This window comes from Manduca sexta, unplaced genomic scaffold (genome assembly GCF_014839805.1).
Source record: "Manduca sexta isolate Smith_Timp_Sample1 unplaced genomic scaffold, JHU_Msex_v1.0 HiC_scaffold_2273, whole genome shotgun sequence".
NCBI lineage: Eukaryota > Metazoa > Arthropoda > Insecta > Lepidoptera > Sphingidae > Manduca > Manduca sexta.
In genome coordinates, this window is record NW_023593221.1 from 10,260 (window position 1) to 25,470 (window position 15,211).

Sequence of the window (15,211 nt, forward strand, 5' to 3'; positions counted from 1 at the left end):
TTGTCAACTCCCCAACAGCGCCGTTCGTTTTGTTCCAAGCCTGGGCACTCCATTGTGAGCTCGATCTATGTGTTAGACCTTGTTTCACATCATGGGGTGCACATAGACATTTAGTACGCGTAACTCAATCCTGTTTTGCATTATAGATTACAATGCTAGTTGTCGTACGTATGTATTAAGCTAGGCGTATTGTGTTCATTTCCATTGGACTGTGTCAATTCTTATGTTACTAGAATGTCGACATACGCCCGCCACGTCACACTGCCATTATTTTACCTTTGTAATTGTTTAGTACTTAGCGATGTAAATGTAAGACACTTATGTAACGTTTTTTACACTGGATCAATAAAATAGTTGTAGACCGAGTGTGGGCCTTTCAATTAATTATAATCCATTAAAATTCCTCGGCAATTGATGTTTATTTGATTGTCGGCGGGGGACGAGCGCGAGTCAGTGGTCGCCGCGCTGGACGTGACTCACGCCGCGACCTCAATTGACATGGGGGAGCGCTGCACGGCCGCCCGGCCGCGCGGGGGACAAGGCATACCCCAAAACAATCATCTTTAAAATTGGTTTTATTGATAAATTTGCAAAAAAAAATCAAATTAATATTTAGTGTACATGACGATTATTGATTGAAAAGATAAAAAATATACAAGTTCTTAGTTTTGCACAATATATATAAAAATATAATTCAACTCAGATCAAAGTTTACCAATATCCTTGTGCAGTTAATCTTACATAATATTAAACAGAAAAGACAAATGGAGGAAACATCTAATCCCATAACAATATTTGAACACCTATATAATTATTATGTTTAACAAAGTTCTAGCGGCAAAACATAGATTGGTAATTTATATATGAATGAGCCAGTAATCATAAAACTTTAATTCATTTACAATAACGATAATTTTTTTAGATTTTTCAATTTTGTATATTACGAGGGGTTACGGTGGGGGGAGGGTCGCGAGCGGTGCGCGTGCGTGCGCCGAGTGTGAGCGGCGCGGCACGGCACGGCACGGCACGGCTCGGCACGGCACGGCACAGCACGGCACGCAGCCGCACCGCCGCGCGACGCCCGCACTAATCACTCAGTTGTGCACTCACCATTCACTAGTTTGTTCGAGGCACCGAGTCCTAAACAGTGTCATCACCATCCCTTCAATACATTTGAATTATATAACAAGACAATAATATATCTGAAAAAATTTAATGTATCCTTAATTATTAAACATTACGCTGATTCAGGCCTACCGGTACACCGGCCAGCTGGCCAGGGAGCCTGCGCGCCACCCACTTCACCCTGGCCGTTCAGAAGTTCACATCTCACCCTTATCAGTATGATAAGATCAATACTATAATTAAAAATAAACTTATAATGTTAGGTCCACACAGTGAGGGCTAAATGCAAATAACATTACTGGCAAATTACATTGACCTATGAACAATACAGCTCCCAGTGTGGCACACCGCTCCGTTACATACTGTGTGCCCTTGAAGGATAATTTCATGGTAAATAAAATCCCCATAGTCATTTTCCTGTTGAATCTAATTGACACGCAGCTGTCTGTACCTAACATTGGTATTTTATAATTATAACAAAATTCATTAATTTATAGAATTTTGTTGCTCAAAATGGAAAAAATTAATACTTGAGAATCCATGAACAGTGTATGCTGTGACTACGTAACCTCTTGCATATAATCATACTATGTTAGCAGTAAGCATGTATAGTGCCCAATTACAACACTACGGCCACACTGTTCATGACCTCTAACAAAGGTTTACAATGTTATACATTATAGTAATAAGGAATTTCTTATATAACCATTTACAACTTCTGAACTTACAGCATCCACACAATACAATTGGAATTCTCTATAGTGAAACATGCACAGAAACTCTGAGTCTATCCTCATATATATACTAACTATCAAAATATAGACTAAAAAGTATCAGTAAATATGTGTTTGCACGTGGGGAGGAATTCGGACATCACGCAGAGCTCTGTGGATTTTCCACTTGTGTACGGCACTCCTTCATGACACAGCTCAACAAATGCACATACTCAACGCTACAGGTATTTTGAAGCAGTTATGCTCATCATCTGATCTAGTTAACTTTGGGTACTGTCAAGAGCCAAATCAGGGTACGAGAAGTCTTACAAATTATTAAATATTTTATACCTCGACGCGTCGAACTCGCTGGCACCAGCGGAACTCTTACAGAATCTTACAGTACTTGATAGTTTTTTTCCTTGATTCTTCCTTCTTGGGGGACTTTTTGTTGATCTGTCGCACTAAGTCATAGAACACATCGTTCACGTGTATTTTCGCCTTGGCGGAGGTCTCCATGAAGGCGCAGTTGAAGTGGCGCGCCAGGTTTTGTCCCTGCTCCTTGCCGACCACGCGCTCCGCCTCCAGGTCTGTCTTGTTGCCCACCAGCACCATCGGCACATCATCCTTGTCCTTCACTCGCAGGATCTGCTCCCGCAAGTCCTGCAGGTCGTTGAACGTAGATTGTGCGGTGATCGAATACACTAACACAAAACCTTGCCCGTTCTTCATGTACAGATCTCGCATCGCCGTGAACTGCTCTGTGCCCGCCGTGTCCAGAATCTCGAGCATACATTGTTGCCCGTCCACTTCCACCTGTTTCCGATAGCTGTCCTCGATGGTGGGGTCGTATTTCTCGACAAAGATGCCTTGTACGAATTGCACTGTCAGAGCAGACTTTCCCACGCCACCGCTACCTAGCACGACTATTTTGTATTCGCGCATTATTAACTATTTTGTGTCACGTAATTTTACTTTTTGAAATCAAAGATCAAATTGCTAAAAAGCACATTAACTATTGAGTTAAAGCAAAAAAAAACCTTCAACAAGTCAAACCGCCATGACACCGTTAGCGGGGCGATGGCTCACTGTTACAGTGTTGCCACAATTGCGTGTAATTTAACGGGTTGTGCAGTCTAGAAATTATAAGAGAAAAAATATTATTATTTTATTCACGTTGATAACTTGCAAAACTCAGTTATCAACTACTTTGAAACAATCGTCTCGCTAATAAATAAATCAACTACGCAGACCTAGAGGATAAAACAAATTATTTAATTTAGTTTCAATTAATTGCAGCCTGCACCCATTATTGCACAAAGGGGCATGTTAATTTATATTGTATGTTTATGTATTTTTATTCAGATTAAATTTTCATGAGTACAATTTAATATATTACATAAATATTCATGTAAATCAAAAATAAAATATTTTCAACGATGTATCAAAACAAAGCGGTGAAAACTATTATTTTATGTAGTTGCATCTAATATGAATAGATGGCGCTGTAATTGACTCATGTATAGTAAATTCGTTTTCAGGATTAAACATAAATGTTATATTTTATGAAAGTACATAATTTGTATGTACCAATTTGATTTTTAAATAATCTGTAATTTTTTCTTATATACTTACCTATCTAGTGTGTGATCGTAACAATCGTTATCATGTAAGATTATTGTTCTGTATAATATTAAGTTGCACCCATGAGAACGAATATTGTGGACATTTTCTAAATAATCTACTGAGGTTGTATCTGTAATGTATTATATAACAATTGGGTTCTAGGTTCTGCATTGTAGTTATAATAATTTAACTATTCATTGGCGTTGTACATTACTTACTTACAAAGGAAAAGTCTGTAAGTTTGTATGGGGCTAAGTGGGTTGCCGGTTAATCAATCACTGATGATAGAGGACATAAAATTGCTTAGTAAGTACTGTTGATTTTGATGCAAGGTAGAGTTAACATGTATTTTAAAACAAAAAACTAAGAAATACCTACATGGCATTTTAATAAAAAAAAAAAACAATTGAAATGATAAACATTTTTTTTCTTATTTTTGATCATGGACCCCAGTATTTGATATAAATTTAAAGTTGATATTTTCTTTTTAACCTGACTTATCTACGTTTGTTAACCTGACAAGGGTCTGCTTATATACAAATATATCGGACTTTTGGATGAGCGCTTAAGGTGCTCGCAATCCTTGAAAATTAAGTGACCATGCTGAGGGTAACCTACTAACTGGTTACAATACTCGGCTCGGGATAACGTATTCCTGAGAAAAAGGGTTTTAACAAACTGATAGACAAACGGAGAGATAAGCAACAAAGTGATCCTATAAGGATTCTTTTGTAGAACCCTAAGAACATTGATAGTTAACTTGGCGACCTTAATTAATACGAGGCGCTGGAGGGCAGGTCTTTGCGCGGTATTTTATCTGATTGTTAAAAGAGGAATATGTTTTTTTCTTCCTGCACCTTACAAGCGTAAGACTCCGGGCAATGGCCCCGATCGACACCCCCTAGGCCCGTCATTACTCAAAGATTTGTCTAATGTGACAATCGCACCGAGGACCTTGCAGTGCACAATGTGCCCTAATACCAGACCAATTATGACCACATACTACACTCGCTATTAATGTATATTTACCAAGGTAAAAAAATTAAATTACCCTTTATTGCCACACTCAAAAAAGATTTACTCTGCTTGGCTCCATAAAGCAAATTACATTTAAACTGCAACATATGCCTCACCCTATTTACCCATTTCACCCTTGTGCGTGTACTATGATATTATGCTCGCGTGTGGCACGCGTACCCCAAAATGTCAGACATTGTCCCATAAACGACATGGGAAGGGGCAATTAAATTGAAAGTATAATGGAGATTTTGCGACACCCATTTTAAGCCGCGCCTGGCTGAGATAGCATGGCAGTTTCAGCTTTAGTGAGGGTTATTGATATGCTATGTTCCTGCAGTTTACTTATCGTTTGTCATGTGCTTTATTTTGAAGGTCAATTCATACGAGCGAAGACTCGAAGGCGAAAATCTTAAACTCTCGCTTTGCTCTCGGCTGCGTCTGCAAACTATAAAAAGGTAGTTTAATTGTTAAGTTTTAAGTATGTACCATAACAAAAATTCTACTAACTGAAAGATGTAGCATCTGTAAAAAAGAAAGAATAGAATTTGTAATAAAATCGACTTGGACGTGTGGAACACGTGTTTTTTGCGTTCTTACAAGTCTTATTACAAAGGAATGGTTTAATTAAAATAAGAGGATCAAAAATTCTTGAGGTTCGTTTCGGTTTGTTTGAAATACGTTAATGAATCGAATATTTTAATGTAGAGATAATATTAATAACAAATAGAGTTTCTTTTCAGAAAATAAAACTTTTTTGTAAAAAAAATAAAAGTTAATTTATAATATATACAGTAAAAGCAAGTTATGTGGGTTTAGATCTCTGACCAATAATAATATTTAAGTAAGGTAGTGTACCGTGTAAGGTGTTCAAATTTTAATCGCCTTTCTTGACAATTAATTAATATCTTTTTTATTTATTTATTTATTAGAAAACCAACAGCTAACATACCTACATCTTAATAATATACAGAATAAGCGAAATAAAAGGCCATTTACGGTTTATAACGACTACGATCTTATAATGGTAATTTGATTTTAATCCGGTTTGAAAATAAATTTTATTTGATTTTAGAATTACCTTTCCGGGAATCCTTTTTTTTAATTGTGAAAGAATCGTGAGAAAACCAGAGAAGTTCTCGATAAAAAAATTGACGCTATTTTAAGTCTAGCAACACGCACTAAACCAACGAAGTGTGTACTAAAACCTAATCCCTCTAGGTAGTAGAGTAGGCCCGCGTCTAGTTGTGGGACAGTATATAATGTACGGATAATAATATTATTATATCCTATTTGGTAAAAATTTGTAACTTAAAGAAGGTGACTCCTTTAATAGGTTTTAATTTCCTATATACTCTGGAAAACTAGTGAGGTAGAGACTTCAACTCTCAGTCCAATCTGTTCCTAGAAGTCATTATTTACCCGACATTTATTGTATTAAAATCATGAAGCTAATATAAAATATAAAAATTAAATTTATCAACGCCTGTGCCCGGTCGCTGTTCAGCGTCACTCGGATGTCGTCGCTCTGCTAATGAGATAACTTTGTAAGAGCGTCGCGAATATTAAATAAAGCTTGATAAGGCGTCGCTACAAAGTTGTATGCTTTGAAAAAATTAAACGCAAGTGCAAAAACGTTCGGTTTTTGTTGGGATGTGATTGATTAATGATAGTTTGGGCCACAGACTATTATAACAAATATGGAAAGTTTCGACTGTATTTTTTGTTGCGTTTAAATACTAATATTGAGAAGTTAATAAATTAGTGGAGGCACTTTAGAATTGGAGATATTGTTGGTTATGATGATATAATACTTTGATTCCATATACTGAATTGTAAATATTAGATATCTTTTGTGTCCAACAGATTACGATTTGTTTCGACGCATTTCAAGTCTAACCGTTGAATCCGATTACAAAGGAAGACATAACTGGCGATTGTCGAGAAACGCATTTCCTGTTGCTTGATATTACGTTTGGAGTATTTGTACTATATTTTACTAAACGTCAGGTGTGTAGCCTTTTAACTCTATGGAATTTGGGCATGGAACAATATCGCTACGGCCAACACTGCCTGCTGTAAAAGGGGACCAAAGGGGTCTATCAGAGTCACTGGACATTAGTAGCAAAGTCTATATGACCCGATTCCTAATATTATTATCATTAGAAAGATTTGCAGACCGCATTTATGCAAATTAATACCTATATTATGTTGAGTTGGGTTCCTTATCGGAATATTTCGCCCTTCGCCACCGCTGGACATTCAGAAGGACTTAGGGTTGTATGTGCATTATGCGACCGTGGAGTGAACTGGTGTGCAAACCTCGCCGAAGTTATGGAGGCCAGTTGTATCATCAATATAGACAGAACAGTGCTTGTTTACACGGTTACCACAGAAGCTGTGTCAATAGCAATCTGAGGTAATGTTTACTACCCGAAGTCCCTTCTAATGCGTCGACGAAGGCTACCGCAGGGTTGTAGTCAATGCGCCGATAGGGATCTCAATGCGCTTCCTGTGAATAATTGGTAGTTCCGTAGTGTAAGAACTAAAACATTACTTATTGAACTTATACCTTACTCCTCTCATTTCCACACGTTTCAGTTCTCCCATCTCTAATTTTTATAACTTAAAAACATAGATAAGTATTTAGGTACTTGATCACAAATTGACGTTTTCAGTTGCTTATATGCCTGTGGGACGGATTACCTAACAATTGAACCCACTGTTCCAGCTTTGAACAACTGAATATGTAACAGTAAATAACGTTTACAAATACCCATTCAAGTACGAAACGCTTATCTTGTCTTAAAGGTATCAAGGATCAGCGAGGCTCGGCAAAACAGATCCGAAGAAATATGTAGGTCTGGATAATGTATGTATAATAAATACAGACATACTTTCCGCCATTTACCCCGTTTTATTGCATGCGAATAGCTATCACGCGAAACGCTAGCACAAATCCGTGACCTCAAAAACATATCCAAAAAGATTTTCATTTATATCATAAACTGACGCCAATAAAAATATTTTACGCTTCAATACGAAATCGCGTATTTTACGATCTGTATACAATATGAACGCAAACAGAATGCGTTAGTGTTGTCAGATTCAAATAAAATGAATTCAGCCAAAAATGTCCGATATTTCGCATGAGTTTTTAAGAGAAATGCGCTTTGTTTATTTACTGTAAATACTGTGTTTCATTTATGAATTTGTTAATTGTGTATGCGTTTAATTTGGGTAATTTTTATACGTGAAAAACGACGTGTTATGCTAGTTATAGACTTGGTGAGGCTTTGCGTGGTTTTAAAACCTCGCATTGACTGTTGCTGAACGGCTGGCGAGTCAAACAATTAACTATTAAACCCTTTACGACATTCGATGAGCCACGAACGGGAGGCTGTATTAACAGCGGCTTCAGAATGGCACATAAACAAGCTCTACTGGCAAATCCTACGATACTGTTACTAGTCGATAAAGAAATAGAAATTATATTTTTATATATAATTATATAAAACCGAGTAGTAAAGAAAATAAGACTGTTGAAATGGCGATGGACAGGACACATGACAAGGGAAAGTAGTATAAAATGGTCAAAAATTATAACGGAATGGCAACCAAGGGACGGCAAAAGAAGAAGAGGCAGATAAGCTAAGAGATGGAACGATGATATTACGTCAATTAGCGGTACAATCTGGCCAAGAAGGCCAAAATTAGAAAAGAGTGGAAAGAGCTGGAAGAGGCCTACGTGTCACAGGACACGCTGATCACTGAACCGAAAATCCGATGTTAGATTTTAAGTTAAAATAATATGTTATTTTCAGTATGTTTGTTTAGTATCAGCAATAAAGACATAAAAAAAATGTAAAACCGAGTAAGTCTTGCAATAGTAAATCCTATTTTCGTTACACATAAATGTTTTTCCTCATTCCTAACAAAGACTATTGTTTCTACATGTTTCCATATAGTTATGTTATTCAGCCTAGATTACAATTAGTCGTACAAAAGCTTGAATAAGTGCGCACTGCATTCTGTAATACGACCGCACTCGGATGAGACAAAAGAATTCATTGGAGTTTCGTTTATGATATTATAAAAATTAACATAAATATTTTTAAATGTATGAAAGTTTTCTGTACTGAATATAATTTAAATAAATTATTCCAGTATTTGGAGACTACGTGTTAATAAAATTAGAATAAAAATTTAATCGGTCGGGCTTCGGTGCGTGTTCAAAATACAAAAGGACAAACAAAGATAATTTTGTCCTATTTTAATATTTCAAAATACATTATTCACGTTATAAAATATAATATAAGAATGTTCTCATTATTTCTTAGAAAAAACTCAGATGTTTTAAGGATCTTCTCGTGACAGACAACACAAACAGCCAATACTTTTAAATGTTATCTATGGCTTGCAATAAACGAAGATGCATAGATGGCCTTTGTATTTAATTACAGTACGACGGGCGAGAGTTTATTGCGTTTAAACACACAAATTTCCATGCTAATGAGCGCACAAATATTCAGTTTCGCACAGCGCTGCCCGCTACCATTTGTACCTGTCTGCGATTTATGCAATGAACCTGCGTGCAGCTATTGAAATGATGGGGTGATCATTGGATATATTCAGAACTATGCGACGTTTGAGTAAGTTCTTTATTGCTTTGAATGACGAGACGAGCTTGCCGTTCGCTTGATGGTAAGCGATAAGACCGCTCATAAACAGTAGAAACACCATCCAACACCTTGAATTATTGCGATGGTACCTATCCAGGCAGTCTCTCATATATGAGAGATCTACCACTAGTAAGTAAGCATCCCTTGTTAACAATGCCGTTGTCGCAATCTATAGGATTTCTGTTAGAATTTACAGTGCATTAAATACCAAAGTTTAGGAACTAAAAAGTACAATGAAATAAACACTATGTTTGCTGGTGGTAGGATATATTTTATATCCGCTCGGATAGCTACCATTGTATACAAGGTATTAAAACCTGCCATAGTAGCCCACGTGGGGGAAGGCCTCGTGACCGTAGGCCAATGCGTTGGTCTGACCAGATCCGCATCGCTCTTGACTGTTCAGTTTACACCGCCAGAGACAGAAACAGATGGAGAAAGCTCGTTCGTGAGAAAATGATACAGAAGGGAGATCACGACCCTGGTTATTGAGGAACATAACGCAAAGAGAGAATAGCCCACGTAAGTGTGTAGCGTTCTGGGATTAGCCTGTGTATATCCAGTTCCAACAGGCTGGCATAATTGTGTCGACTGCAGGACGTCATTTCTCGTCAGATATTCTATTGGACAAGAACTCCACTTACCATAAGATGCAGTGGGGTGACTTTGCCGAGCAAGAATAAAACAAATAAAAATAAACACACAAAATGTTTTCGCAGAGCTTAGAGTGTGGAGAGATTAGGAAAGTAAATTCCGCGTAAAAAAACTACTTACCTCGCAAGTATGTAGAATGCAAAAAAAGACACATTTGCAATTCGAAATTGCATTTGCAACTACTGATAACATCGTTTAAACATTTTAGAGAATTTTGAAAACGCGAGTCTTGCCAAATGTGGGTACTTTGTAACCAATTTAAATAGAACGTTGCTTGGTTATAAATGTTGATCGTATCTCTTTGTACTTAATCTCTTACGTCCTGTATGCCATAGTTTGGGTAAGTACTGTTTTGTTTATTTCTGCCGTCGAGCAGATTGTAAGTACCTACCTTTTTTTTTTTGTTTTCGCGGAGAAAGTGTCTTATGACTACCGCTCAGCCTTCGTGGGGGGCGACTGAGCGGTTATGTTAGGGTCACCGTAGGTACCTACCTACTGTTGTATTTGTTTGAATTACAAGATTGCTACCCTGTATTTTGTAAATAAATAATCTGCTTGGAGCTGCTACCGTCTAAGTAGGTGTTACTATCAAGCGAGCGGCCTTTCGTATCATCTTCAAGCTTTAGAAGTCCACCGTTAAACTTAGGCCTCATCTTAAGATTTCCAGACCTTCTTATCTTTACGCAAATGTTAGATATTAAAATAAAACTATTTTACGGATTTCGCGGTTTTTGTGTTATAATTTTCTCCCGAAGTTTCGAAGACTTTGCAGCCTTCGCGGTCACGGGGCGGACTAACGTGTTGGTTATCCGCGAAGTCAAATTGTATTACAGGTAAAAACCGCGATAAAATCCGTAAAATAGTTTTAAGTTCTAGACCTGTTAGAAGTAGCTTACATCCAACGAGTCCATTACTCCACTATTCCATACTTTTCGTATCACTTGTGTGAAAAGTATAATATTCTTAGCACCTTATACGATCCATGTAACGGATGGCTGTGAATTAAATATTTGTGTATGTAGAGTACTCATCATACGTTAATGATAAAGCAAAAATCGTGACTGACTGTAATTAGCGTGTCTGTTTTACGTTTGAGGTCTCTTGTAGCGTCTGTGCGGTTTATTTTGCTTTAACTCGAACTCAGCGTTAGTCCACTGACGTCGACACAGAAACGTCGGACCGAGTTAGGGTTGAAGTGAAGAGAACGTGTTTGACCGCGATGATTGGTGATTCAATGACGTGACCATTACATGCTAAGCATCTATTTAATCCACGGTTTTGGTATGATTGATACCAGATCGGTCGGTTACGTTAGAATTCCGGAATCAATATTGGAAAGACCTCTTTTTTTTTTTTTTTTTTTCGAGGAGAAAGTGTCTTATGACTACCCCCAGCCTTCGTGGGGGGCGACTGAGCGGTTATGTTGGGGTCACCGTGCCTTACGACCCGGCATTGCGCCGCCCGGATTTGATGTCGACCTTCAGGCGACCGCCGGGCCGAGTCCTAACCTATATACAACGCACGGCATACCAACTAAAACTACGCGGTGGCCCTCTTCGGCGCATTAGGGACGCCTGCGAGCTTCCTCTGACGGAAATGTCTAAGTCTACATCCACAGCCGCCCCTGCACGGTGCCGGCTAGTGCGGCCCGTCTCCTGTGGGGGGGGCTCAGGAGCCCACGCACCGAAGGACGCCCTCGGCGTCTACGGCAGCATGAGGCCAACTGCACACTGCCGTCCATCCCGGGGTCAGCCGAAAATTGTGCAAAGACGCACAAAATGCACTAGAGCGGACAGCCCCCTGCTGCCCGCCGACGACCCCCATCGTGGCCCCTATTAGTCGCCTTTTACGACAGGCAGGGGATACCGTGAAATTCTCCAAACGCCCCCAATCCACAGGGCGGATCGGAAAGACCTCTGCGGCACACTTTGTAAACAGTGCGTCGGTACATTGAACTCGGCTGGCGTCCGCAACAGCAGCGAGGTCAGCACACCAATTCTTTCCATTTCAGGATGGCCATACAGCTTCGAGTGTATGACCTGTGACCCTGATGGGATACATGATAATCTCTTGCTCGAACGCTATGGTTTCAACTAATATCACATTGCACGCCTGTCTGATTTTGGTTTCAGTCTCCCGTTTTCCACTCGACCGAATCATACCTTAATGGCATCACTAGCTACTTCTGTGTCGGCGGCTGTGGACAATCCCTCTTAGCAGAAAATTTCAGCTTTACATTTAATATGAGATAATTTGATTTAAATACATTTCGCTTTAAAACCTGGTATCATTTTAATTTATTGCGATGTTGGCGACATGTTTGCGCAGACAGAGTAATTTTCTGTCGAATAATTATGACTATGTTTTATTCTCAGGATTTATTATTCAGTAAAGTGACAAGTAGACTTGACTATAAAGTGGTGAAAAAAAACATAAGAGGCGTGATGTCTTTTGATTACCAGAATTACATCAATTTGTTGCTCATTCTAATGTCTCAATTTCACTGGTTGTTAACTTACTCGTTAACAACCAGTGACATTGAGTCATTAGAATATATTTATCGCGTATTCGTGGACACCCGCATTAGCATGCGGGGTGCCCACAATACGCGATAGCGGCAAATAATGACTACCGCATGGGGACCTTTTGACATGCTTAAACAGAAAGGTCTTGTGTGTGAACAGAAAATATTCCGCAACCATGTGAACCCTAACTAATCTATGAAAATCAGTCGTAACTGAAATATGTCTAAAATTTTAATATGACAAGCTTTTTCTCGCGGCTATGCTCGTGTGAAAAAGTTTTTCGGATAAAACTTCCTATATATATTTTCACGAGACAAAAGTAGTTATGACTAAGGTCTCAAACTATTTACCACATTTCATGGAAATCGCTTCACTAGTTCAGCAAAGAAAGCGTAACAGTTATTTTGATATTTATAAATATGAATTCTGGAACATTTCATCAACACGAATAACTAATCATTTATCTCTACAAACCTTTACTTTGCCAATAAAAAGTGCATAGAGCAAACCTATGAAATTTTGTATCTTACTCTACAAAATGTCAGTTGGAATACGGGTATCATTGCGTCCTCTCGCAGTACAATGTAGAGCCCAGTTAATGCCGCATGTTCCATTATGTGACCGCAGGCGACTGCTTCTAAACAATATGATATTCCGAGAACTAATTTATTTGTCAACTGTTATTCAATATATCTCTAGAATTGTAATGTTAATTTTCACCTAATTTATTTACTTCAATTGGAGTCGTTTTAAATATATAAAATATTTTATTTATCACGTAGGCGAACAAAGTTACACTTATGATACGTCAATACAATTTGTAAGAATACTTGTTATTTTTAAATATCAATTAAAATCACTTATATAACTATGGACATTTTAAATTAGGATAAAATTTAAAATGAAAACATGGTATAAACCGAAGTAACCAGATCGGGCTGGCAGGTAGGAGGAAATAAAGGGATAACGCGTCGCGATCCTAACCGGCGTGGACATAAGCCCTAACCTAGCTAATCTACCAGCCTTTCACTGGCTACCTAAGCTATGGCTACCCGAAGAAGAAAGGAATATATTTATTGAATTATCATAAAAAAATCTGATATGACTCTGACATCGAATTCGTATTTCACAATTCATCGCTCAAATACGCCGCTACACTAACGAGGATATGTTGAAAGAAGAAACGGAAAAGATTATTACAGATATATTATTCTGGATATTCAAAATGTTTATTATTGTTTGGAGGTGTCGACATAACTATTTCCACAGCACCATAGCATTTTAAAATTAATATCAAAATTCATCCAATAATTCTAACCTCACGTTCGGAAAAGATAACATAACCTTTTTAAAGCCTCAATATGAGCTGAACACCTCAGTAGTTGAAAGGCAACTTTTAATTGCAAAGTTTGATTGAATTTAAGAGCACATCTTTCTCCGGTCACAATACGAGCGGCTGAATGAATGAGTTCGTTAGAACCGACTCCAGCGTGGCTAAGGACCGTACGCTGGGACCTTGAGGACCTAATCTAGGAATGGATGCGGCATCAGATAGTACATGACTGCCGACGGAAGGAAAGTGACGTTCTAAAAGTCATCCCGAATTGTCATTCACACCAGTCCTGGATTTGTAAATAGGCGGTATAGGAGCGGCAGATTTCAGAGGACGCTCACTCAATTTCATTAAAATCATTCGTTTATTTAACTTTAGTGCCTTCCATAATACCAACAAATGGAAAATAAGTATTTTAGAAACCTACATACATACATACATAAACCTACCTACATGGGGTGGCGGAAATAAAGTGACCTACACTCATAAAAAATATAAATCCTGCATTGATTCACACGTACCAGAGGGGTGATATTCTCAATCGTTAAATTGAATATAAAATTTGTATAATCTATGGTAATATAAATTATGTTACATCACATAGATTTTTATGAATCGAAAAGGTGAGATAAACAAACAATTTTTTTACTCTACTACTTTCGGCACTGTGTCATTGGAATTTTGTAGCCTGTAATGTCCTTCGACAGTCCTAGCTGTCTAGCTAATCTATTACAATAGTAGTGTTAGGTTTTTAGTACTCGAAAGTCTTTTCGAGTACTAAAAACCTAACACTACTATTGTAATAGATTAAACTTACTTTTATAATTGAAGGATAATTATTACATAGGATTTTTTATTGGTTATAGCATGAAGGCTTTGGCAATATCATTGAGTGTTGTAAATATATTTTTGGTAGTGGAATGTAAAAATGTATTAAACATAAATTTGAGATACGTTTAAAGGTTATTTACGGTAAATGATACTTGAATATTTTTAAATAGAATGTAATAATATATATTTCACGGATATTTGAAAAAAGGAAGAGGTGATCCTGTGTCGCATCCATATAATTTTATATTCTTGAAGTTCCAAGGCTTTTTCAGTTTGTACATTAAAATATGAAAATATTTACCCACCGCCTAAAATAATGCTTTCAGCAAATTAAAATTTGCGGATAATTTTTAGGAAGTGATTGTTTACGTTTTGTATTAAAATCGGTTTCCATTATAATCATTTTCTTTATTTAAGTGAAGCATGGTGCTTTAAAAAATCTAGTTAATATATTTGTTAAGGCTAAGGTCCAGAATTTTTAAAGCCGATTATTCCTAATGTATTTTCGCTGTGGATATTAACTCCGACTGAAGGCAGAAAAAATAAAAAATACGTAGACATCAACTCACTAAGTTTTACTCCGTAACTTCCTCATGCGAATACTATCTCGAACTGTAAAATGTCCATTTGATCATAATTTATGAGTAATGGCTTCTTTTATATCATCACATCACTCCATAAATTTTCCGATTCGTCTTTCTTGCA

At 37.5% G+C, this 15,211-nt stretch overlaps 1 protein-coding gene across 1 annotated transcript; it reads right to left on the reverse strand.

The window, feature by feature from the left end:
* Positions 1 to 931: 931 nt before the first annotated feature.
* Positions 932 to 2,950, reverse strand: LOC119192034 (ras-related protein Rap1). The gene has a single exon (XM_037445884.1). The coding sequence runs from the start codon at positions 2,781 to 2,783 to the stop codon at positions 2,226 to 2,228; it is 558 nt and encodes a 185-aa protein (XP_037301781.1). The 5' UTR covers positions 2,784 to 2,950; the 3' UTR covers positions 932 to 2,225.
* Positions 2,951 to 15,211: the final 12,261 nt, after the last annotated feature.

Excerpts from the sequence above, each read along its gene's own strand:
- LOC119192034 (XM_037445884.1), bottom strand. The coding sequence starts at position 2,783 with ATGCGCGAATACAAAATAGTCGTGCTAGGTAGCGGTGGCGTGGGAAAG.